Source organism: Eptatretus burgeri, chromosome 9 (assembly GCF_056783735.1).
Source record: "Eptatretus burgeri isolate ZD-2024b chromosome 9, Ebu_testis_v1, whole genome shotgun sequence".
NCBI lineage: Eukaryota > Metazoa > Chordata > Myxini > Myxiniformes > Myxinidae > Eptatretus > Eptatretus burgeri.
This window is the reverse complement of record NC_140969.1, coordinates 74,548,590-74,575,880: the sequence shown is the minus strand read 5'-3', so window position 1 is coordinate 74,575,880 and position 27,291 is coordinate 74,548,590. Positions and strand designations below refer to the sequence as shown.

The 27,291-nt window shown below is 42.7% G+C and overlaps 1 protein-coding gene across 3 annotated transcripts in view; it reads left to right on the top strand.

The window, feature by feature from the left end:
* The window catches only part of LOC147020370 (uncharacterized), a 174,106-nt gene that overhangs the window by 146,472 nt on the left and 343 nt on the right, over positions 1 to 27,291 (top strand). For 2 of the 3 annotated variants that reach the window (XR_015061802.1, XM_085895680.1), the window contains exons 2-3: positions 13,068 to 13,121; positions 27,018 to 27,134. Coding sequence is in view for 2 of the 3 variants with exons in the window: in XM_085895680.1 (XP_085751806.1) it covers positions 13,068 to 13,121; positions 27,018 to 27,053 (90 nt within the window). In the remaining variant the exon portion in view is untranslated. The remainder of the gene's footprint in view (positions 1 to 13,067; positions 13,122 to 27,017; positions 27,135 to 27,291) is intronic. The other variant, XM_085895679.1, reaches the window with a different exon arrangement.

Here is a 27,291-nt window from a genome sequence, read left to right as displayed (position 1 = left end):
GGCGCAGAGGTATAGTCTGAGTTCCAATCTCGGCTTGGCTCTAAACTGTCAGATTGTTGTTTTTGCAGGTATGGTGTTTCATCAGTGAATGTGCCCTCCTTCGGATAGATGTTAAGCTCGGTGTCCCATGTGTTTGCATCAGTCAGTGGACATTAATTATCCCATGGTGTCTTTTGACAAAAAGGAAAGTGAGTATCACGTCATCATGGCCATATTCCAAATTCATGCCCAAACCTGCAGTAGGCATTCCATTAGCGCAGTCACAATTGCAGAAATGAGTCAAACCAGTGACCATGTGATGCAAACGAATGAGGGATTTAAAAGCATCTGCCAGATTGTCCAGTATTGTTGGGGGAATCCTGAGCACTCAACCTTCCAGAGATTGTAGACCATGGATGAAAAAAAAAAGAATAAGTAGATCCTCACTGGCTTATCGACATGCATTGTCACTTTGAAATGATGAATTGCCATCCTTGACAACATGCAAACACCAAAACAGTGCGATGAAAGTCGTTGCTCGAATAGAATTCAGCACTAACTCATTCTTTGATCGGTATTGGCTCAGTTCTCTCATATGGAGTTCTTCAAGCCCAAAACACAAGTGGCCCCCAACTTTCCAATCATTTGCTGATTGGAAATATTATTCCCCTGGATTTGTTAAACCTTTTCTTCTTCCACCAATAGGGCACACATATCCAAGGTCCATTGCTTAAGACAATAAGTTATCGGATTAAGCAGGAAGGTTAGTGTCCCAGAGGTAAATTGGGAATAGTTAAATGTAGAAGAGGAAGAGATATCCACAGGGGTACTACGATGGACTGCTACCGAAAGAGGACATGGTAAAATGGTCACACTGATTTGCACAAGTTTATATCAACACCGTTATTTGACAACATCCTGTTTATGCCTGAAGACTTCATCGACAGGACAAAAACAAAATCTTTTGTAAGTTTTTTTTATTTTATTTTATTTTTAGCTCTAAAAGCTGCCTTAATCAGCCTTGAATTCTAAAATAAATAAATAGCTCTTACAGCTGCAGAGGAGGGTCCTAAAACTATTAAAATAAAAACAAACAAAAAAACCTTTGGCACAGAAAGAAAGGAAAGGCAGAAATAGAAGAAAGATTAGATAGGTGCATACTCGGATCTGCCACCACTACTGGCCCTGAGGCCCCCAGAACACGGATGGCCCAGAGGTTTGTCAACCAACCGTGGATGCCGCCAAAAGCAATTACACCGAGCAGGATCCTCACGTCCACAGCTGCATTACCTACTCATTGGTACAACTACTGTACATGAATTAGGGTCCATGCCCTCAGCGTTCACCCATCTTCATCTTCTATGGCCGAGCGAACCATGGCTGAACACTGGCTAAGCACTACCGAAGCGAAACAGTGGGGCAGAACTCCCGTCTATCTATTACGTACACACGGCATCGGATCAATGAAAGAAAGGACATAAATGAGCATGTCTGGAAAAGAATTGTTTATTTACACAAGAGCGTATTTACAAAGCAAGCAAAGCCAGAAGGCAGAGAAGAGCAGACTTATTCTCTTAGTGAGAGTATTGGAGCTGTGTGACACCCCAGGGACTTCACCGCACCCTTGGCTCATGAGCCACTCACCTCAGATCCCGGCACGACTCCCTCCTGTGCCCTGTATCCCATCACAGCCTGGTCCAGCGTGACCCACACTCTGGCAGACAATCTCCCGAACAGGCAGTCTGAGATGTTCTTTCGTCCCTTGTGCATCGAAAAACAGCTGCGAACTGAGCCGAGTCCTGGCCTTTTATAGTGTCATGTCAGGCATGGCTTTGAGAGAACAAACTCCATTGGTGAACATTCAACGGGGTGGGTGCAGTGATGGGGTTGTGGAAAATTTCCGCATTCAGATGGCCTTCAGGTCAGATGGTGACCAAATTCCCGCCCAGCACCTCGTGTGCCCTGCAGCGATTGAGCGCCATTGCTTCCTCCCTCATGGGCAAACGTTCCTTTGTACTGTGCATGTGTTTGAGAAGCGTTGCCCTGAATGACAAGTGTAAGGGTGCTGGGAAGGAAGAATAGGGGAAGGTAATTTGACCGTTCCGAAGGGTTAATTTTGTCTAACGTTGAGGGATTCGGTCGCGCATACGATGGTTTGACGGAGGTTGGTGGTGACTTGGAGACCGAGGAGTATGGGATGGACTTACTGATGAAGAGATGGCTTATTGTGAAGGAATAACCAAGTGAGTGGATCGAATGTGCAGACAGACGGAAGGTGGAGAATAATCCGACTGTGGAGTTGAAGGAAAGCCTGACTGAAAGAAGGAGGAGTTGTTGAATTGAGGTTTGCTGGCACGGATTATTGGTGGATTGAGGAGATTAAAAGCGGCAAATGGGGAGAAATCACACCAGAAATAAACAAGTTAATCTCACAATGCATTTGCCCTCCAAACACTTGGATATAGCACAATAATCTATCGACAAACAAACTAAGAAATAATTCATTCTGGGTAATCCTTCGTGTACAGGAATGCTCTCCCCCGGGTTACATTCCCAAAACCATAACAATATCATTGGCACAATCTCTTTATTAACCACTCACATGGAAAAATTAACTGAAATGAAGGAAAACCTTGAGCAAAATGAATCATCAATCCATGACGAGCTGCAAGGGCATTCAGTATCATGAATCGATTAGAAAGTAATGTATTGTGGGGCGGTGGTTTGAGGAAAAGTAAAAGAGGTTTAAATATGGGAAGTTGGGGGAAGGGGATGTATGGGGCACAATTAAGGGATATGTTCTGAGATCAAAATTCCACCATTGTGTATATTTAACAAGTACAAGTAAAGACCTACTGATGCTGCTGTTAATGGTGAGCATTACTCTGGCTTAAAGGCCAAATAGTCAAAAGTATCATTAGGCCACAGTTCCATAGTCTAAACTCAAACTCTAAATCAAGATAATCTGAACTTTCTCCTCTTGTACTTCCACGGGTTATTTCTGTACACCTTGAGCCTGCCGTTAGGACACCTGTGATATTCTTCAACAGGTGTACCACCTGTTTATGTTTTGACGTTATTAGCAAACTTTTATAGTGTGCGTCATCATGCATGTTGATGCATGAAATTAATTTTCTCCTGGATATCAAAACCGAATAGTCTTAATACAGATATTGAAGCTTATTTAAGAGTAGAACAACAGGAGGCAAAGCATCAAAAAAACACCAAATGTGAAAGTGAAACGGGAGGACAAACATATGGATGCACCACTGAATACAAAGTTGAGTTAAGGATACACATAAGGAACTATGGTATAGGAAGGGGCCATTCAGCTCATCAAGCCTGTGCTGAGCCAACCCCAGATACCATCACCCACCGACACTCAAGCTACCTACAAGTCCTGTTAATACCCCCATACCACTCCATTTCCAATGTATCCATGTGCTTAGCTAATTGCAATTTAAACTTATCCACCCTCTCCACTGCCACTACCTTTCCGGGGACACCCTTCCACGCGTTAACCACTCTCCGACAGAAAGAGCCCTGACTTAAAACTGTTCTAACTCTCACCTTCTTTACCCACAAGCTATGGCCCCTGGACTGTCTACTCTGCTGAAAACTTCCACAACACCGATGTTATCCACACCCTCCATTATCTTTAACATCTATCAGATCCCCTCGTAATTGCCTCATTTTTAATGAAGAAAGTCCTGCTTCCTTCAGCAGCTCTTCATAGCTTAGACTAGCTACCCCTGGAATCAATCTAGTACCATAGCCTTATGTTGAACCCTCTGTGGCAGCTTTGGCTTTCCTTAGATGTGGTGACCAAAACTGAACACAATAGTCTACATGAGGCCTCACTAAATTCCTGTACAGAATTGACACTACTCTTGATTTATAATTTATCCCCCTGCAGTGCAGATAAAATGGGGGAGAAGTTCTGAGTAGGTATTGTGAAGCTCCCAGATATCGATGGGAAGAGAGACCATGAGGTGGCAGTGTACGGCAGGCCTGAAATTATGGAGGGAAGAGCATGAGGCAACAGACATGGGAAAATGGTTCCTCATGTGAGAGAAGAGTGGGAAGAGTGAATAGACGTGAGAGTTGTGTTTAGACTTACTAGAGTTTGTGGGAGAATGCTGGGACCTGAAAGTGTGGGGAGTTGGCCAAGAGGACAAAGGATAAGAGGCCCAAAACCAGAATAAAGTTAGTAAACGACTGCAAAGACACAAACCTGCCTGTGGTGAAGAAGAAACAGATCCTAAAATTTGGCTTCCTGTTCCAAGATGCCAAATACACAGAAGACTTTTGATTCTATGGCCTCAAGTGGCACAAACTGGTAAACTGCAGCACCAATCTACAGGGACAACTGTATTCCATGGCACGTTGGAAGAAAACCCTTTGCACATAATCTGAGAAAAGGAAATATAGGACGTGGCCCTATGTTGGATTCCAAGGTAGAATGCTAGTTTTGAGATCTGATCTGTCCAAGAATGGTATTTGCTGATGCTGAGACCCAGCACCTACAGAGATTGTACCTCTTCAAGAGGCTGAACACAGAAATTAATTGAAGGATTTGCTCCCTTGTGCAATAGTTCTGACCCAGCTCTTGTTTCAAATTGAAAGCATCTTTTCATTGTTGACGGAGGAAACAGCATGCCCAGCGTGGAATGATTTGGGCAAAAGCGGAGATTGGATTTGACAAAGGATGATCGAAGATCAGGGAGTGAGAGAAGAGATTAATTTTGAGCTTTGCTGCAATTGTCATTGAAAAAAATACTGATATTGAGGCTCGTGGAGAAGTTACATGACAAAGGGCAGCAGGTTTACAGAATGACAGAGGATCAAAGGGAATCAGGAGACAAAGATGTCACAGGTGAGTGGATGGGTGGCAAAAAGGAAAAAGGGGAGGGGGAGGCACGACTTTTATGATGGAGATAGGGCTGACTGGTCCATAATTGATCGGGTCAGTTTTGGCACCATTCTTCTGAAACGGGGAAACACTGGTGACTTGCCATGATGCAGGCAGGCAGCACTCAGCAAATTATCTGAAAATAGCAGCTGAACCTGTCTTTAGAAGTAATGTACTGACACCATCAGGTGGAGTCACAGAGTCAGAGTCAAGAGTGGTGATGAATTCAACACCTTTGTGGGAGGAAAGCTCACAAGCTGGCAGGGAATTTTATTTGGAAGAGTAGAATGCATAGAGAGAATCAAGCATCTTGCATCTTCCAAAAACAGTAAAGTCAATCAGCCTCAGTATGAGAATTATCTAGGAACACGTGACTCTACAATTCAAGAATGAATGAAGAAGATGATAAGCTGCATATACCAGAGACGGACTTGACCAACTGCCACCAAGTTTTAGTGAATGGTAAAAAAACCTGAAAGATCCGTTGTCAGACGAGTCTGATATTGACGACTGGCATGTCCGAGGACAGAAACGTAGCTGTGAGCTACATTTCAATGGCTCCCATTAGTGTGCATTGCTTGGCTTTCCAGGAATAAAATTGTCTCACCTGCATTAATTTTGGTATCAGGGATGGGATTTTGTGCAGAGTCGGTTGTGGTTGCAGTTACACATTGGTTTTCTGAGTCTGCTACTGAACAGCAATATCTTCAAATTATCAGTTAATAATATATTGACCACATAGTTTCGTGAGTCTCATGTATAATCTGTTTGCTCGCATCGAGATTCACAACATTCCCTGATATTGACTGACAGCCAGGTTTATGACCACGTATGCTTGCGATTAGTCAACCTAGAGTATGATTAAAAAGCACACTCATGCATAATGTTGAACGTGCTAAAATTGTGTGAATTGTTCTTCGTTTGCTTTTAGTAATCACATTTTCAATGCACGTGATGAATGGGAAGGATCAAGGAAACACCTGCTTTTGGATAATATGCACGCACTCTCCTTGATCCAACGACATGAAGGGTGCAGATGCACGTCGAGGATTTGCGCGTTTTAATGGGAAATTATTTTGTGCACAGATAAACATAACTATGGAACGCATGGTTATGTTATTAAGTGGTTTTGCTCTCATCCAGTGATGACAACAATGATATGAATAACAATAGTCATCATATTAACTATATTGTTTACATGAATATAGATATAAAGGGAATCCAAGGAAATTGAGGAATCGGAAAAAGACCGTTATTCTGATCCAGGCTGCGCACCACCTATCCCAAAACAAAAACTCACAACACAAACGCATATGTTGGTTGACTGTGGCAAACTGACAGATGTTGTGGATATCTTGGATTTTTGGGTTTACCTTGGGATAAATATCCATTATATATATAAAAGTTAACATGGAATTGAGATCATGGTGTGCTAATGAAGTGAACAGTGCAGCATAATCATTGCAGCCACACCTGACATAGTGCTGTCAAATTAATTTGATTAGTAAATTATTTCATAATTGAATGCATGAACATTTTCCAGTAAATAATTGAGTATTATAAAATGACCGCATCTGGGAGAGCAAGGAGCAGATGTCTCGAGTTTGACGAAGTGAGATATTTATTTATTTTCAAATATACCCATGGGAAAAAGTTAAGCATGCGCTGTGGTTTTTCTGGATCAAAGCAATAACGGAGGGCTGACAGGATGGCCTAGAGGTACGCACACTCGCCTCTAAGCTGTCTAGCCTGGGTTAGAATTCCGACCCAGCTATAAACTGTCATCCTCGTGTTTCACAGGCCAGGTGATTCATCAGTGTTCGTGTTGCCACCTCGGATGGTTGTTAAACTGGGAGTCCTGTATGTCAGAATTATTTGATGGACGTTAAAGATCCCTTTGCAGTGTCCTTTGCGAAGAATAGGCGAACTATCCCCAGCACCCTGAACAAATTCCAAATTCCTACCCTATAACTACTGTTGGGAAGGCAATGAAAACCCACCCAGTATAACCTTTTTTCAGGAAGCTGCTTCGGTGGAACCAACTCTCTGTGAAGAGTATGGTGCGAGGGAGAGACAGACAGACAGACAGACAGACACAGTAATAACCAAGAAATTATTCAGAAACCGTAACGTTTATCAAAAATAAATATATATATTGGTAAAATGGTCGATTACTAGGGAGTCATTATTAATTTATTGAGCCACTAGCAGAGGACCCACCTTCTGGGTGGGTCACGTTTGCACATTAATTGCTGAAAAAAAGTACAGTCTGTGTTTTGCAAGAAAACTATAGATGTTCGTGTGGTGATCTGGCAGTTTTTCTGGAGATTGCTCGCTCTCCAACTCTGAACTGAAGGATGCCATGTTGGGATTTCATGTGATAAGAAATAAATTTTTTTTTATTTCTGATCACATGACAGTTAGGATTTCTGATCTGATCATGGCATGTTGGGATTTCTGATCACAAGCACGCTTACCATAGTACTCTCATTGGTCGATTTTTTTGCTTACCTGGACTTTACTCAGGTGAGCTTTTGCAATCGAGCAGTGTTTGTAGGTGAGTCAGTCAGTAAATCAGTCCATAAACATTTCAGTCATTATCGCTTGAACCAAACAAACAATTTTGATGAAACTTGGTCACAAGCTTCATATGTGATGCCTAACGTAGGTACATTGACTGCATCAAAATGTATGTCTACGGGGTTTTTTGACCCTCCCTCCCCTCACCTCCCCCCCCCCACCAAAAAAGGTATTTGCTCTCTTCTCCGAACTACACACAGAATTTCAATAAAACTTGACCACAACCTTCATCACCCTTGATGTACCAAAGTTTGTTCACAGCATTAAAAAAATTCAGGGTCTAAGGGGTTCTGCGGGGTGTTTGAGTGACTGTCGCTCCTGATCCAGGTGGGCTTCAGGACGGGCGATCCTCTTTTTATCCTCCTTCACAAGTTTTATTAATATATATTTTTATTTTTGTAGGCTAAATTAACAGTAATTAGAACTTAATGTGTGTTATGGGTATTCGTGATCCTTCAAATATGCTTGCAATACCCCATCTATAACTTGGCTAATCACCCCAGGACGATTTTCATTGCTGCTATAAAAGATCACTGACGAAGCAGATGTCACATCTTCCATTTGCGTCTTTATTCATTGACCTTTCTTCCATGCAGATTCACTGCAACAAACAAAATGCACTAATAAGTTCCACATACCACCCAGGTCAGCAAGCATGACTTACGGCGATGCAAGTTTAAATTGACTTACGGACATGAGACCATCTGGTCGGCATGGCCCCAAATGGCAATGCACAAAACTTCATAATCATGCTCTGAAAATACTGACAGACTCCGCATCATAATAAAGAGCATATCCCAATAAACCTCACCCTGGCATCAGGATACAGATGCAGACCACACCGATCAATCGACAATTAATCAAAGTTTTCCAACGGGCAGAAAAAAGTTGCCATTACATGAAATATATGTTCTTCAAGATCAGGACCGCTTTTTAGGGTGACTTAGCGAAGGTGAAACGGTAAAATGTGGCTCACATCGGGGCTAGATTCATAAGATTACAAAACGGCATGCAAAACACCGAGTATACTCACTCATGAGTGCCCTTAATCCAAAATGGCTGGAGCTTCATAAAAAAAAAATAAGATGACTGGCTGAGTAAAACATATGATGGAGCAGCCTCGAGAAGCAGCAAATCCGAATAGGCAGTTTACAGATGGTCAAGTACGGCCATCTCACAGCAGCAGAGAAAGTTACGACTCGAGCTAAGGCCATCAACACGTGGCAGAATCAAATTAAGGCTGATGTACAAGCATGCTGTAAATGGCTGCAACATCGTGCATGACCAGGTGGTGGGAAATGGCGATTACTGTTCTGCATATTTCATTTCAAACATTATTCGTGCTCAAACAAAATTCCTTTCATTGCACTACATATCAAAACAAACACGAACGCCACTCGGTTGAGCGCATACCACCATCAGGCTGAACTCTTTAGGGTTTGTATCGCACTGATAGGCCGGATATAGATCCGGACCTCAACCAAAATCGAATTGGCTTGTTCTTGTCACCTTCTCAACTCATCCACTGAGTTAACTTTTTGAAATATCGTGCTATATATTCTTTTGGCACATCTCTCAATGGTTAAGAATCACTTTAAAGCAATTTTAAATCTTTCTATCCGGATCCCGATTCAGACCTTCACCAAAATTGAATCAATTCGTCCTTTTCACACACCGAAGCTGTCCACCAAGTTTTGTCCGAATACATCCACAACTTTTTGAGACATCGTGCTATATGGCGTTTTTAGCCCTATCAATGGTGAAGAATCACTTTAAAACATGCTACAGTAGTGTCCAGATCCAGAAGTCCTTTGGGTCCTTTGGGTTGGATCATAGTCCTGCACAGAGTCCAAATATTTTATCTGTGTTCTGATGCTGACAGGTGGAAGCGAATACACAAATGGTGAAGTTTTACTCTCCACTCAATTTTTCTGGACTTGATCCGGAATCGGGCCGAGTCCGAGTCCGAGTCCGAGTCGCCCCAAAACGGACTCGAGTCCTCTGTCACTGATTTGAAATAAACTTTTAATTTGATTTCAATTTTTTGTTCATGGAATGCGTAACTCTTTTCCATGTGTATTATACATGAGAATGACATATTCCACAAGGAGTATTGTTCTTCCAATATAAATTAAATCACAAAGTAAATGGAGTGCCTTGGTATCGTTTCTGCACCTAAATCACGCACAACTGCACAATTGGTATTCTAACGGCACTGATGGCTGGACGTCGCCAGATAGCGTTGTACAAATACCAGTGACACCTGCCTGCTCATTGTGCCTGCCAGATATGTTGGTAAATGGGAACCTTCTGATTGGTGAAATGCCTGTGATGACCTTTTCGGCAAGTGCAAATCATTGCCATTTTTTATTGTGTAGGAATCATGACCATGAGCAAGTTTTACAATCCATAAGTCATCTTTTATAATATTATGCAGGAACATAAACACACAAGCAATAACTATTGAATGCTTTGAGGGGCATCTACCTATTGTGTATGAAAAATGGCAGAGTATCTTTTTCCCCCTTCCAGTGTATGTTTTATACATGGGTTGCTTCTTTGTTTAATTGTACTCGGTTCTGGGTATATGCCCTCTGAATCATTGGATAGTTATTGCTTATGGGTTAATTTATCTGGATAATATGATAGCAGTTAACTTCTTTCTATAGCGGATGCTCTGAGCAATAACAGGTGGCCACTCACAAAATGTGGTAGCTCTTTAAAAATGCTCACTACTCCAGTCATAAATTACACAGGGATCAAATAAAGTTGGGGGTCAACTCAAGGAATGGATCGTTCGAAGCAAAATGTGTTGTACATGGCAAACGATGAAAGAGGGATTTGTCAAACCTGGCTTCCTTGTGACACGTTGCAAGCCCTTGGGATAGCGAAGGCAGAAACAAAACGAGCAGACTGTGGAGTTTCACGGCACAAATGCAAACGGCTGTCGATCTTTCTCAACGGACTATCTCCAGCACTCTTCCCACGCTCGATACGCCATTAGCCTGTTTACCTTGTTAACATCCATCTTTCAGAACTACTGCCAATCCCCACTGTTCTGTTTTCTTTTCTTCGAGTCTCACTGTTGTGCTTCCTTTTCAATATTACGATTATGCTTCTCAAGTAATCAATCGAAAATGGGATATTTTCATTGCAAAACATTTTTTTTTATCACTATTCCTGATCGGATCATGTTTTTGATGTACCATCAACATATTTGATGGAAAAAAGAAACACTGATTGGATCAGTATTGCTGTAACATCCCATATCCTTGATCCTTGAAGATAAACCAGACATGAGCCTTGTCCTATTCCAGTGAAATGCAAAACTAAAACCTTCCCAACTCACTAAGTGACCCACCATGGTAATTAAATCCACATCAGCAAATGGGGAAAGAAACTAATTTTTAACCATGTGACCAAACAGCGAATCAATGGTTAAATATTTATGTTAAAGAAATTCAGGTGTGAGCCCACAGGTTTAAAATAAATGAACAAAAACAAAGTGAACCAGAAAGCATCTGCAAATTCAAAGCCCATCAGCTTTGTATTCCGACTTCTTCTTCCCTGTGCTAAGAGGTACCTTTGACCTTTTGGTGGAACCTTTAACCTTTTGAAATTCTTAATTTTTCTTCTCCATATTCTCATAATAGAGCTTTGTTGAGAATCTGATGACAAAAACTCAAATGATAATTTCAATTTCAGGTCAATTTGATGAAAATTGACGATTTTATGTGACCCTGACCTTTGACCTTTCGACCATATTATTACTTTGTCTTTCCCATATTCTCAGAATAAAGCATTGCTGAAAATGTGAAAACAAAAGCTGAAATGATAATGAAAATTTCAGATCATTTGGATGAAAATTGACAATTTCATGTGACGCTGACCTTTTTGACCTTTTGACCAATTAATTAATGTCTTCTCCATATTCTTATAATAAAGCTTTGTGAAAATTTGATGACAAAAGCTCAAATGGTTAAAAAAAAATTACAGCCTGGACAGACAGACAGACACAGAAGTGATTGCAAAACCTCGTCTTCCGCTACGCAAGAGACAATCTAACTAGAATGGCACTCTGTTCTAAAGCTAACAAGACATACTCCGCCAATCTGAACAATTTACATTTCCCATCCCACTGATAGGATCGATCTGGATCCAGACTTTAACCAAAATCTAATCACCTTGTTCTTGTCATCTAACTAACTCATCCACCAAGTTTTGTCATAACTCGTCCACAACCTTTTGAAATATCAAGCTACGTATATATCGTTTTTGGCCCCACCTCTCAATGGTGAAGAATCACTATAAAAAAAACTTAAATCCTCGTATCTGGATCCTCATTCGGATCTTCACCAAAATGAAATCAATTCGTCCTTGTCGCACACCCACCCTGTCCACCAAGTTTTGTCCGAAACCGTCCGCAAGTTTTTGAGATATCCTGCTCACAGACAAATAGACAAGGGTGAAAACATAATCTCCATCCACCTTTGGTGGCAGAGGTAAATATATCCAGGGCAGCTGCTTAAAATGTATGAGGAGGACAAAGTATTCCATCTCATTATACGACACAAAGAGAAATGAACAACCAGGCGTTTAACAAGACAATGATGGTGCATGTCACACAAAGAACTCTAATCATGACAAGTGGCGAATTGGTGTTAATGGAGCCATCAGACTCCTGTCAGGAACTGCAATTGCACACCTGTATAGCCTCTCTGAGAAGCAGTTTGAGAGAAAATATCAGTGTGGCATGATACAATTGATGGCTGCACAGTTCATGTCATCATCAAGGAAAGCTTGATGGCCTGTTTTTTGGCGTTTGCTATTTTAACCCTTTGGTAGCCTAATACAGGTATCGATTTATGCCACTTGTGATCTCCAGCCATCTTGCAAGTGACTTTTTGTCTATTCAGAAGGGTCGAACATTTGGCAAGGCCACAATTATGCAAATGTACTAAATGGTAATTAGACAATGTTTGAAAGAAGCAAACACATAATGGCATTGCTGGGACATTTGAAAGATAAAAGTAATTATAAAATTAAATGAAAATGAAAGTATAATATTCAGTTAGGATTTCATCACCACAAGTAGCGTGAGGGTATATCTAAATGAGTGGGATTTTCTTATATCCAGGGCTTGAGGCTCACAGACGTGATAAAGCTGAGAGGAGAAGGTTATGACTACATCAAATGGTGCAACAGGTAGCAAGCAGACATGGAACATACTGTACGTCGTACAGACAAAGAACAATATTTTGGGGAGAACGTCATGGAATCCAGTATAAGAGATCACGTGAGGCCTAACTTATTCCTTATTATCAACGATATGGGATGTTGCATCAAAATGAGGTTAGCCACTATAAGGACAAAAGGGTAGAATGGGTTTTTGAATATGCAAACACTTCGAGGGACTGGAGAAAAGGAAAATGATTGAGTAGAGGTGAGTGGAAAGCTTGTATTTGAGGATATTGACAAGGAAGAATGCCTGTGATGTGGTGAAGCTACAGATAAGGGTACAGATTCTGATCAGGTGGTAGAATTTGCTTATGCATTGACAATAAAAGCAGTCTTTGTGCTTTTGTCGATTTCACAGGCAATGACAAGAATGCTCGGAACTTTGGCACCTACAATATGCACAAGTGGAAAGGTAAGCTGTGGACATTCTGTCTGATAAAATAAGCAACATTACAAATGCATTCATTGCATTGTCAGAAATTGAAAGGTGTAACCAAGTATGAAATTAGTCTTGTGGACTCCGACCAATCTGCACCTAGAATTTGACCTCTTCTCAAGGTGGTCTGTCCAGGACAGGTAATGTCTGGTGAGAATGAGGTCCGATTACACATGGATTTTCCAGATGTTTACCAATGGAGAAAGACGAGAAGTAAGAGGGTATGGTTGTGTAACTTATCTCGTTTGTCGTATTCCAAGAGGTTGGCTGAAAGGGATGAAACTGCCTTTCACCTATCATGAGATTAAGGAACTATTTGGATAAATTGGTCTCAGTGGGAAAGTAGTAAAGATCACTATCCTGAGATTTTAAATGTATTGTTGTGGTTTTATAAACTGCGTGCTGAAATTGAAACACACACAGTACGTAGACTTTTAGAATAGTTATTTCTGTAATGAATGTTAAGAATAGCGCCTTCCCTATAGGGGTTATTATGTAATTAAATGCGTTGAGGTGGGGAGTTAGCGCCCCCTCTCAACCCGTTGGGAGAATAGAGACATCGGTGCGTGATGACGTGTGCCATGAGAGCAGTCTTCACAGGGCGTGCGTGTTTTACTGCCCCGTGTTCAACGTGTGCTATGTACACCAGCATTCTGGAACGCGCGCCAAATTCTCCCATTCCCTTCTTTTGTTTAAAGCCCCTCAAAGTCTTCGTCTGTTCCTCTGTACGAACGTCTACCCTGTCATGTAATTTATTGCCGTCTTCCCCTGTATTGTATTTCGTTTCCCGAATCCCCCGTTTATTCCATCCACCCAAAATGACTGGCAAACAAACCAAGACACGACCCAGCCTCCCTGAAATGATAGCCCTATTCTCTGGCTTTGCGCTATCAACATTGCTGGATGGTTGAGTTTCGTCCTAGGAGCATGGGGGCAGAAGGGATTCCCCCCATGTTAAGTGCAGAGCTCTGTTCATGACGACAGGTGGAAGGACCAAATGACTGATTATCCGGCCAGGCAGCAGAATTGGCGGGGTTGTGGGGGAACCCTCCAATGGCTGGTGTGGGGCTGGCTCGTAGGGTCTGACATGGCCAAATGGCTGGTCCCAGGCCGCCTCGGGGGTTATGGGGTTATGACGTGTGGTTCTTTGGCCCCACCTGCCCCCGGGCTCTAAAGCTGCATGCGGCACACTGATTCTCTCTCTCTCTCTCTCTCTCTCTCTCTCTCTCTCTCTCTCTCTCTCTCTCTCTCTCTCTCTCTCTCTCTCTCTCTGTCGTTACCCCCCCGAGCTACCTTGGCCCTGGTTGCCACGCTCTCTTTCTTCTTTTGCATCGAGCTATCGGGGTCCTCGTCGTGGCACGCACTTGTTCTCTCTCTGCCTGGGTCATCACAATCATTGTGATGTTAGGGTTATCTTCCCTGGTCCTGGATGCATTGGTTCATGCTCCATTGTGATCTTCCCTGGTCCTGGATGCATTGGTTCATGCTCCTGACAGAGCTGGTGGACCCTCGGTGGTGGAGAACAGTGTCGTTCCCATTTTGGAGAGCATTAGCAATTTGGGGAGGGTGACGGTGATGTACGTACCAGTTCCAATTTGTCTCTCCCTCTTCCCACTCCCCTTGTGCATGCTCTCCCAATCTCTCACAATTACTGTGCAACCAATCTTTTTCCTCGACGTCATGCCAAACCAAACTCCTCCTCTGAGGCGTGGCGTGCTCGCATGAAATCCGGGAAGGTGGGGACTCTGCCTCCTTGGTACGTTTGGCTATCTTCTGACATCATGCCCATCAATCATCAGCCTCGGGGGGGGGGGGCATGACTTCACCCGCCGTCACCCTTGGAGGCGTGGCTTCTTCCGACTTGGTCATGTTATAAAAACACAATTCTTCCTTGGTTTGTGATACAAAAACTGAGGAAAAAGTCACGGGGGGGGGGGGCAATCAAAAACTGGGGGAACTAATCCTTAATCCCGATCTAATTGACACCGCACCACCCCCTTGTGACAGGTAACACTCACATTTTCCCTACTTAATTACATCGAGATGTCTACTACATGTCCACAGACCAAACAACTCTATTCAATCCTAAAAATCCTATTCAATCCTATGAAATTCCTCCATATACCCCACAAACACTACACACCCCCCTCCCCAGAACCATAGCTCCTGCAAGGTTCAATGCAGGCATTAGCATTCCAGCCTGACCACTTACCGATTCACACCTAATTAGCCGATGAAATAAATTAGAAAGGGTTGTGGGTAGCGAGCCATAGCTAACTTACCTATTCTCCTTAATGTTAAACCCCCTTAAGCACAACAATTGAAATATTTGCAAAACTCTTGGTTCCTCTTTCCTAACTCCTGGGGCAGGTAGGAAATGTCAGAAAACACACAAAAATCTACTGTTGGATAAAACTTGAACCAAAATCTTATTTTAACGTTTGTACAACCCCCTTCCAAAGAGTGTGTTCCCTGGTGGATGCCACAATACGCAACGTTACCTGTGGAGCCATCCCAATTTACCTATCCTAATTTTCACAAGCCCTGCCTCTCTGGTACAGGTCACTCCACAGTCACATTTGCTCTACGGCTAGGATACAGTGGCCGTACCCCCCCCTGAATTGACAGAAACGTGCGGCGGCCGTAGAGTTTCTGAGGTGGCCTCAGGGTGGCCCTAGGGCGTATGGCTATCTTTTACAGGCCGCAGGGGTCTCCGTGGAATTATAGCGTGGGGTTATAACTTTTTTTCATTTCTAGGTTGGCCGTAGCAATTCGACAAGCCATAACCATGACGTAGATGTGTTCCACGTCGACCGTACGTAGGGCGTACGGTGGGCTGGCGTTATTCGTATGGCTGCCATAGGCTCTTATCAATGAAAAATGAATTTTGCCAACCCCCAAAAAATTCCAAAAAAACAAAAAATTACGTTCGCCTTAGGGCCCCCCTGCGGTCGCCTTGCAGGCACCTTGAGGCTACCTTGTGTCTGCCTTGAAAATTCTACGGAAGCCGCAGGGACGCCCTAAGGTCACCGTGCGACATCAAATCAAAGACCGTACGGCACCCCCACATTTTCGGTCTCCACAATTTCAAAATATCCCGTGCGGCTACCCGAAAAATAAAAACATATGTGACTGCTACATTGTGTGACCGTGGAAATACTGCGGCCGCCTGATAATTGCTAGTGGCCGTAGATTTTTTTTAGACCCTACGGCCGCTGAGCCAAATGTGACTGAAGCATTAGTGACATGGATTAACTGAATCTTCCCTCACACACTCACACAAAAACCCAATCTCAATCATTCATTCCAACCCTGCAAGACCATGGCTAAAATGTTATTATGCACATATGCGATTCTCAACTAGGAAACGGGGAGATAACCAACAACAAAAATAGTAGGGGCACTTCCTTTTGTGGTGTCCGCAGTTCAAGAACAAGTCGACCGACTGACGACTTCTTCGCCCCCCCCCACCCCCCTTCAACTACTCGATCCCTGACAGCCAAACAGATTTTTTGCTGAATGTCCTGCCGAGGAGGGTCTCCACACATCCAGGCTCTCACAGCCTCATATGGGTCGCCAGGGGGGGGGGGTGGGGGTCTTTAGCATTAGTTGCCCAACCAAACCTCCCCTCTGACGGGTCCCCATTTCCAGACACTACCAGCTGCCAGGGACAAATTACCTCAAGGGGAGCCACAGTCAACACTCCTCCAGAGCTTGATCCATTCCTGCGGACCCACATATCTTCCCCACCCACACAATCCAACATCTAATTTCCTCCTCTATTGCCATTCAATTCTCAAACATTGCAATGCAAAAATGGTGATCATGTTCCTATGCTGCCATGGCCTGCTTACATGTTATAATTCGCATTCATTCTCCAAAAACAACTCAATTCTTTACACATAACAGCCATCAATACCACAAGATGATTCTGGTTTCCAAACCAATCCCTTTCCCAACCATTGAGTCACTCTCGCCCGCTCCCATCCTAATTACCCATGACCAATTTCTAAGCAGAACTGAACCACTGGGACAGTAAGCATCAAGGCACTTTTCCCTAAGTGCAAGTCGTTGCAGGTTGGTCGGGTCTAAGCGTGTTATCCACCCCTTCAAATTTTCCTTTGCACCCTTCCAATTCACCCTTGTGGATTTGTTGCTTTCAATCTCCCTATGTTCCAAACTCCTTTTTTTTTCTTTTTTTTCTAAATTTGCCTATTATTCAAAAATCATGAGGAACAACCTGGCTAATGACTGGGTGCAATTGTAGACTCCATGCACACCCTCGATGACATGTCGGAGAATCAAATCAGGTACAAGGACTGCGTATACAAACATTCTTGCGAGAGGCAGCAGGATATATGCTTGTACCCCCATCCAGGATCTGGGAGACCCAAATTTCTCCAATCCACTCCCAGAAGCCTAAATCCTCCTCCGTGGTCTGTTAGGCCCAAATTTCTCTCATACTGTCCCGATCGATGCCTACATCCTCCTCTGGGATCGAGTCAGTCTAGAGTTCTCATGCCCATTCCTAATTGATGCCTGTAACCCCCTCTGGGATCTCGTAGATACAGATTTCTCTCATTCACTCTCGATCGATGCATACATCCTCTTCCAGGATCTGGTCAGCCCAAAATTCTCTCATTCATTCCCAGAAGCCGACATCCTCCTTAAGGATGAACCCTGGCCACAGCCATAATCCAGGCAGACATTGCCACAGCCCAGCGAACCCAGCCAAAACTGCACCTCCTGGGCATGCCAGGCCGAGGGAGGAACAGGGCCATGACCGCCTTCCCACAACCAGCATGAGGATGACTCCCAGTCATGAATGGATGGTGGCAACCATACTCCTTCATCCACGATAGACATAAGCCAGACAAACAGCCACCATGGTTAACGTGAATGCCATCACCTGAACTTGGGCTGTTACGCTCATCTGCTCGGCTGCTTGCGATAAGAGTTGGAGGGAGGTGAGATGTGTTTTGTTCTCAGCAGATCTTTATGTTTCTTTTTCATCTTCCCATACCACTGTTTACTTGCCCGCACTTTCTTTTCAGCTCCAGCAAGTCCTTGCTGTGTTTGTTTGGCTTGCTGCCAGTGCAGCCCATCCAATTCAGCTTGCAGGGATTGACCATCAGCCTGCCCATGCTCCCGACAGCTGCGATCACTGTCCAACTCAGCTTTGAGCTCACACACTCTCTCCCAAAAACTTTTCATCACTTGCTGGTTTTCATTCTTGGAGGACTGCAGTTCAGTATGCAATGCTCTATTCTCCTGGTGTAAGCTCTCTTTCAGCAGATCTTTTTCATCTGGGTGCTTCTGCAATAATGAGTTCTGGAATCAACAAATGCTGTGGTTCTGGCTCTGGTTTAAGTTCTGTCTCTTTCTCACCTGGAATCATCACTCCTGCACTGACATGCCCAGCCAGCGCAGATGCCCTCCTGTCCAGTCCCTGCTCCAAATCACACCAGAGTTCTCCTCCGTGGGACAGGAGACTCGGAGAATTGGATCTGCTGTGACCTGAGTGAGAGGTGCCAGATGACAATGCCCAGCCTGTATCATGGAGACAGCGCATGATAGATTAAATGATGCTCAACCTGCTTCAAAAGGACTGAGCTCACTGTCCTTATAGGCAAACAGCTCCACTGTCAGCCAAAAAAACAGCACTAATCATCTCTCCTGGAGCGCCAAATTCCCCGCCCATCACTCCAAAGCCAGGTGGAAGAATCGGCTACTCGATGTGGTAGTAAACTTTCCTTATGTTCAACATAATGTACTCTACCTTTCGAAAGCTTTAGAACACCCCCATTTTACCAGGTTTTACCGAAATTTAAGCAGTTTAATGTTTCAATGTACTCTGCAATTAAAGCATAGAACAAATCAACAATTGCAGATAAAAAAGAAATCATGGAATCGTTTTGCTGAACAAAATTTAATCCAAATTTTTGACTTGTCAAAGTAGCCACCTTTTGCAGATATAACAGCTGAACATACTTGTGGCATTCTTTCTACAATGGAAATCAAATATTGTTCAGAAAGTTCTTCCCAACACTGTTGCAGAAGTTCCCACAAATGTGTTGCACTTGTAGGTTGCTTTGTTTTCACCCTTCTGTCCAGTTCATCCCAAACCAGCTCGATGGGATTTAAGTCTGGAGACTGTGCTGGCCATTCCATGATTTGAAGCCTACTGCCTGGTTATTTTCTTCGAAGGCAGTTCTGATATAGCGTGGAGGTATGTTTTGGGTCAGTATCTTGCTGTAGGATGAACCCCTGACCAACGAGGCATAGACCAGAGGGTATTGCATGGTGCTGCAAAATGCTGTGGTAGTCCTTTTAGTTCAGGGTGCCAGTCACTCTGTGCATGTCGCCGACTTCATATCCAGCAAAAGAGTCCCAGATCATAACGCTTCCTCCTCCATGTTTGACAGTTGGTGTCACATACTGAGGAACCATCCTTTCATCTACTCGACGGTGTACAAACCCCTGCGTGATGAACTGAAGATTTCAAATTTTGATTCATCGGTCCATAAGACCTTCTTCCAGTTTTCAGTAATCCACTGGCGGTGCTTCAAGGCCCAGGCAAACCTCTTTTTCTTATTTTGCCATCTTAGAAATGGCTTTCTTACTGCCACTCGACCTGTCAAACCTGCAGCTCGAAGTCTTCTCTTCACAGTTGAAACTGAGACTTCCTTACTTGGACCAGTGTTAAGCTGTGCTTGAAGCTGCTGTCCTGTGAGCCGCCTACCATGCAAGCTGGTGACTCTCAGAAACTTGTCTTCTAATTGTGTTGTGGCTTTGGGTCTGCCAGACCTCTTCCTGTCAGAGTTTCCTCCAGTTTCCAAGTGCCTTTTGATGGTGTACAAAATTGTACTCACTGACACCTTGGCTTACTTTGCATTTTCTCGAAAGCAAAGACCTACACTTTAAGGGTTATAATGGTCTGTCTATCTTCCTTTGTTAATTGCCTTTTTCTCGCCATTACGACAGCAATGTACTACTTCCTGCAGTGTAACATTGTCCAAATAATGCTTCAGAGGGTGTAACAACACAGTCTGATCCAACACTGCTTTTAAACAGACAGATGGTTTGTTACTTATCTGCAAAATTTGGGACAACTGTAAGAATTGTTTGCATCAACTTTAAAGGCTTAATTTACTTCCATTGCTGCAGAACAGCTGCAGTTGCTTACCCATTACTTGTTCCCTGAGAAGAGTCTTTTTAACAACTCTGAAATTTACATTATTTTTCAATTTTTGGTAACCTAAACTTCTTTTTTTTAAAACCACTGGAAGTTTATCGCTTAGCTTTGTACCATTTCAGGATATTCAGGGGACTTGAACTGCTTAAATTTCAGAAAAACTGGAAAAATGGGGGTGTTCTAAAGCTTTTGACTGGTAGAGTAGATGGCCAGAAGCCAACCACAACGGTCATGACGGTGGTTCCACACGACCAAACTCCCCCAGCCGAGCAACTTGAAGTGAGGAATCCTGCGGAACATTGCCGTGCCCACCGCACAAAAGCTTGTGGAGCAAACCGCAGAACTTCCAGCTCAGAACAGAGTTGCTGGAAAAGGAAAAAGTACCTATGACATTCCAGACGGTGCTGGCAGCTTGTTCTCGGTGAGTGCCCAACACAAAAATGCAAACCTGTTTCTCTTCCAACCCTGCACTTGACCCACTCCTGTCAAATTCAAGATGATCCTCCCTCTCAACCAACAGGAAGCTACCGTCGCTGCAACTCTCCTCCTCTACATGTCCTGCAAGTGGTTCAAACATTGGCTCTGCCAAGTTTGCTCGACCCTGTTCAGTAACATCTGGCACACACATTGCCTTTTACTAATATATATATATATATATATATATATATATATATATATATATATATATATATATATATATATATATATATATATATATATATATATATATATATATATATTTGAAAGTGTGTCTGTGTGTGTTTCACTGTGACCTATGCACGCGAAAAGTACTGGAATGATCCTCACCAAACTTCACATGCTGACAGAACATGTACCCGTGAGTGTCCTGATGTAAAATAATTGTACTTCCAACTTCCGGTTTCTGAATTATGACGTCATCACCTGATTTCCTAACGTTAATTTTTCAAGTTCAGCCGATTGACGTGGGGCCAATGCCATATACAATATATCTAACATATGATTTTAAGTTTTTGTTTGTCTGTTTGTTTGTTTGTCTGCATGCACTAATCTCCTGAAAGGTGAAAGATAGGAGCTAACCACTGAAACAAAAAATGTTAGGATGGGCCCCGGGAGGGTTATAGGCATATGTGGCAAGGCCTCTCGGCCGGGGGGGGGGGAAGGGGGTGTGTTTCCCCCTCACCAACCCCCTTAGCCTATGACTGCCATGACCCAATAGGGAACCGATACTGTGTTCGCGTCAGACATATGTATAGAAGATTAAATTCATTCAAAAAGAACCTGGGCAACGCGAGTGCATTCACCTCGTATAACATAATTTCCGACTCGAGATACTGAAATATCGAGAAACATAAAAATAAATGTAAGCATATTCTCTTCGACAATACCAAGAGTGTCTCATTCGTATAATTTTTTGAATGCATCACATATTATGTATATCATTGCACGAAACAGTCTGACTGTTGATTAAACTGAATTCTAAAAATATTTTCGCAAATTGCTCTGTATATGGTCTCACATGTATACATACATCGTTTCTCAAACCCACTTCAATCTGTGAGCTCAACAGACACCGTGCAAAAAGTGAAGAACGGAAAGCAAAAGATCGGTGTAACCTCTGATCCTGACTGCCATCCGTCGCTGAAGGTCAGCAAAGATCACTTTTTCTGACCTCTTGCCTATCCGTCATCCACACCATACCTTGCCAACGATACAAAAGTTTTCTCTGCCTGGGCCACTGTTTAGTGAATGGCTGAACAGTGGGCTTTCTGGCACACTAGAGAAGAACAATTGGTCCCGGTGATGTGGCATGCTCCGAGGTCTAATCCAACATGCCTTGCATGTTGGAAGCTCCAGCTGCAAGGCATCTCAGGCTGGCATTGATTAATGAGCTGTCAGGCCAGATGGACGCACATCTTAAAGGAACTAGAGATCACCAACTGTGCATAACCCTTTAAGCGTAACCAGGCCTTGTGCATTCACACACTGAGTGCTTGTCTATTTATGTACTTGCATGTTTTGGGAACATTTTCCTGTCTCAAACAGACATGGATGAGAGGTTCAAGTTACTCAAGAACCTTACATCTTTGTTGGATGGTGTGCCTCTTGCTTGACCATCCTCCAGAAAATTTGTGTGGCAAATTATATGTGCAGTTAACCTTGTTTCACTACTATTAAGTACAAAGAGACTGTATAACGTCAGCTCAGGGCTGCATGTTGTGCTTATTTCTTACCTTCTATCATTGGATTGTTTTTCTACATTCCTGCACAAAATTGCCCCTCCCATTTGAGAATTAAAATCGAGACCTGAAACCCACAGTTTGATTGTCTCCGATGCAAACAGTTCGAGGAAATGCTCCAGGTGAGAAGAATCAAGCCATTTGCTCGACCGGATAAATGCCCACTTTCCTCGGCCTCTGAGACTTGTGTGCTTACAGGCAGGAATACAGAGGCAAACAGGCAGGGCTGCCATTAATGACAGCCATTCATGATACAATGAATGTCGAAACTCAACACAGCAAAGGCTTTTTTTGTAGTTGTTTCAATTGCAATATTCGCTGAAGGCCTAATTGAACAATGTATGCCGATCTCCATGTCCAAATGCAGCCGAGGGTGCAGGTTTACTCCCGACCCATTCATTCATGCGGCTTCGCACATGCCGTTGAACAATAAGATATGGTTCTTGTGTATGCAGGGCATTAAGCAGCATTCATTGATTCATGATTTCACTGAAAAATGTAATCCAGGACTGGGCTGATGAGCAAGGTATGGATAGCACAGTAGATTTAATTACCACGTTGTGCGTCTCATGATTCGATGACACATCTTTTAGAGAAGCAAACTGCAATTGGTGTAATGATTTTACCATCTTGGTATAAGATGCACAATCTTCGAAATCGAATTAACTCCGTTTATCATCTGAATTATCTTCGGTCCGAGCTATTTCCTTGGAGCATCTTGCATCCGATACCGAGCAAGTATTAACGTCGCTTTAAAAAAAACAAAAATTGTAACAAAAATGGACTCAAAGGTCTAAGGGGTTAATTAGTTGATTAGTTATATATTATGATTTTCATGTTTTGAGTAGATCTATTGTAAACTTTGCTTCAGGCCTGTTAGAACAGTGTTCATTTGAACGTTTGTCTCCTTCTCCCCTCCATTCTTTTGTATTTTTCACTGTTAAGTGTGCTTATTTATCATTTATTTATTTGATTAATACCGTTTCTCCATTTCTCCTTACTGGCATTGCAACTTATGATTGTCAAGCAGAATGGATAATGTGTTCTTTTGAATCGGGAAAATCAACGATGTGCTTGCACCAAGCAACCAATGAGTGTGCCTGAGGACGTTATGGGAGGGATTGTTTTAAACTGGGTTTTGTGTGGGGAAACGGCAGTTGAGCCGGGAATCCCGAGAGTGAGGTCCACTTCAGGGCAGTTGAGCCAGGACCTTCACGGTGTGAGGAGCGTGTGTAGGTTCTGTCAGCCTCTCCACAGAAGTCTTCAGCAGAAATCCCTAATGGAGCATCATGGGAGAGAGGGAGCTGTTCTTTGGATCACCCCAGCAAAAGGAGGAACTGGTCCCTCGATCCTGCGACACCAGTTCTCCCAGATCAGCGAGAGAGCTAACCACCTTACAGCATGACACCGTTTGGGAAATATTTGCCTGCTTGCCCCTCCGTATCTCGGCAAAGGCACCCCGCTCGTCTCGACTAGGCCTGAACCACCCCATTGATTTTTTTATCCCCCTCCCCCCGCATATTCTAACCATTTCCTCCTGCGTGCCCGACTACTTCTCGAGTGACACCATTGATAAGGATAAAGTATAACATTGGCGAGTTTGAAATCCTTGTAATTGATAAGCATGATCAATAATTAATCTGACACAGACAGCTTCTTTTTCCTCATGTTCTCGACTGTTATCATTACCTGCATCTCTGAAGGTGGAAGGAGGTTATGTTTTCACCCCTATCTGTCTGTCTGTTTGTTTGTTACTTGTGAAATTCGAAGATTTTTCAAGTATATTGGTTGGCTATGTGCATTATTCTGTTTGTCTGTCTGTCTGTCTGTGTGTATGGCAATCACCTATAGGCCACAATTTTAAACCGATATTCACAAAACTTCATCACCTGGTAGAGTTTGTCATAAGCAAGAAGCCTCTTGTTTTTGAGGTCAAAAATAGGCCAAAGATCAACAAATCTGTGAAATTATTAAAATTCTCAATTTTCATCAGATTGATTGAAACTTGAAAATAATTTATATTTCAGGTCATTGAATTGAACCAACAATTATTTTTGAGGTCAACATCAGCCAAAAGGTCAACTAAGCCAAAGGTCAACAACTTAGGTGGAATTTCTAGATTTCTCAATTTTCATCCCAATGACTTGAAATTTGAAGAGGATTTTCATATCATGTCATTGAATTTATGAAAAAGTAATTTTGAGGTCAACATAGGCCAAAAGCTCAACATGGGCCGGATTTCTTTCATCCGATTGACTTGAAATTTAAAGAGTATTTGCATACTTCGTCATTGAATTCAACCACCTTTTGTTTTGTTGATTTTGCGAGTATCATGTGATACACAACACCTTTCTTGTTTGTTTGTGTGTAGGATATCTCAAAAAGTGTGGACAGATTCGGATGAAATTTGGTGGAAAGATTGGGTGCATGCCAAGGATGAACGATTAGATTTTGGTGAAGATTCTTGTCCGGATGCGGCTACTCAAATTTTTAAAAGTGATTCTTCACCATTTTGAGAGATGGGTCGAAACCGATATATAACATATCTCAAAAAGTTGTGGATAGATTCAGATGCCTCTTGGTGGACAGGTTGGGTGTTTGACAAGGACAAATTGATTCGATTTTCGTGCAGATCTGAATCCAGATCCGGATATGAGATTTTCTTAATTTTTGAAGTGATTCGTCACTATTGAGAGATGGGGCCAAAAACGAAATATTGTCTGATATTTCAAAAATTTGATATTTCAAAAAATTGTCAGAAACGAAGTATTGTCTGATTTGGGTCCGACATATTCTACTGGATCAGGCATTGCATGGCAGAGGTATGCACTCTACAGAGTGCCTTTCTAGTTGTTGTTTTTTGTGCTTCCTGCCCTGGTTAATTTTTCCCATTTTATTTTACAGTACAGTACTTTATATCTGACTTTTCATTCTGGTGGTCGTATGATTGATCGCTTCTCCATGCATGAATACATTTCAAGTGGATCACTCGTGCAAGTTTCACTATGGGCGTGTGCAACCATATTGAGAATTATAACGTTCCCCAAGCTGACATTCAGCACACTCCAGTTTAAATTCAAGCTTCCATGCTCAGGCTATCCTGTGGAGTGTTAACTCCAGCCTCACAAAGTTTGAATCCGGTTCAGCCCGGCCGGATGAACATTACAATATTAAGCAGGATTTTTTTTAATTTGGAGCAATTGTTTTGATTGTTTTATCAGGTGACCGCAAGGCATTTGTTCAAAGTTTTCCAGCGTTTTTGCTTGTACTGTCGGACCCTGACATTTGCAGCTCCACTACTCGCAGACTCCGTATTATATATTGGTGGTTCATAAAATTTAATCTGCTTCGTTTTTTCCACAGGTGTATTCGCAATTTATTTCACGGTTTTTTTCACGTGTATTCGCGGGTTTTTTATGGGATTTTTTTATTTTTCCTTGTGAATGATGAACTGCCGGGAACCTATCCTCCTTTTTCCCATTGAATCAATGACCCGACATTCACGGATTTGACATTTGCGGCATTTTTCAGGAATGTATTCCCCACAAATATCAGGGTCGGACAGTACATTTACGGTATCAATTCCAATGGTGAATCGAATCATGCAACATAGCATGAGACAAACAAAAAACTTTTTATCCCCTTTCATTTGCAATAAATGTGTAAAATAGAATTGATTCAAACATTTTTTTTTCACAAAGGGTGGGTTTTTTTATTTTATTTTGGATTCACAACTTTTATTTTTTTTCTTTTGGATACTGATATAGCCTGATATATAACCCCTTGAGGTATAAGTTGCAGGATTGTAATCAAAATTGGTCACTCGTATCGATCCCAGGAATTCCATTGAGCAAATGAAAGTTGCAATCCAATGGTTTGTGTCATGATTTGCCCCTTGTCGGCAATGCTGGCTGTTTACATGTGGCTTGTGAATGGCCTGGGAATGTGAATTTGTTTGTAGTGGAGGACCTGCTGAACCAGACGACAACCACACTTTGAGATAGCAAGCAGTGTAACCTGGCATCAAGGGATAGCCAAGAAGACCACACCATGTTCTATAAACCCCCAGTTTTTTTTTATCAGAGTTTGTAATTTGTTCAGGATTCTGGACATACCTGGACTCCTATTCACGAAAGACATGAAGGGATCTTTAAGGTGTACCAATGACCGTTGCTGGCAAACGGGTCCTCTTGCTTAACGTCCTTCTAAGGTATGGCACACACATTGATGCCTCATCCTGCCTGCGAGATGCCAGGATTATATCTGGATCGAGATTCGAACCCAGGCTCAACAGCTCAAAAGCGAATGCCCGCAGCTCTGAGCTATCCTGCCAGACCATTGCACACCATAAGTGGGTTAAATTTACATCAAGATGATTCCAATCACAAAATTCTGCACTGATGTTTTTTTTGTCAATTATTTCTCACTCTCTTCGTTTCTCCAATCCTCTTTCTCAAGCTGAAAGCTGATTACGGTTGTGAGGATGAACCTTAATCAAGCCAACGATGTTCTGACTCAAGGCCGACTGGAGAAGAGCGAATACCCTTTGTCATAATGATGCAACAAATCACCTTGGTACTCATTCCTGATGGCAATTGTGCCCTGACTTTGCTATTCATGCCGTAATCTCCAATAACTTTTTTACTTTTATTTTCGTTGGTGTTTTCTTTTTCTTGCAAATAAATTATTCTCCTTTGCTTTGTCTTTTATATTTGCTTTTTTGCTTTCAGAT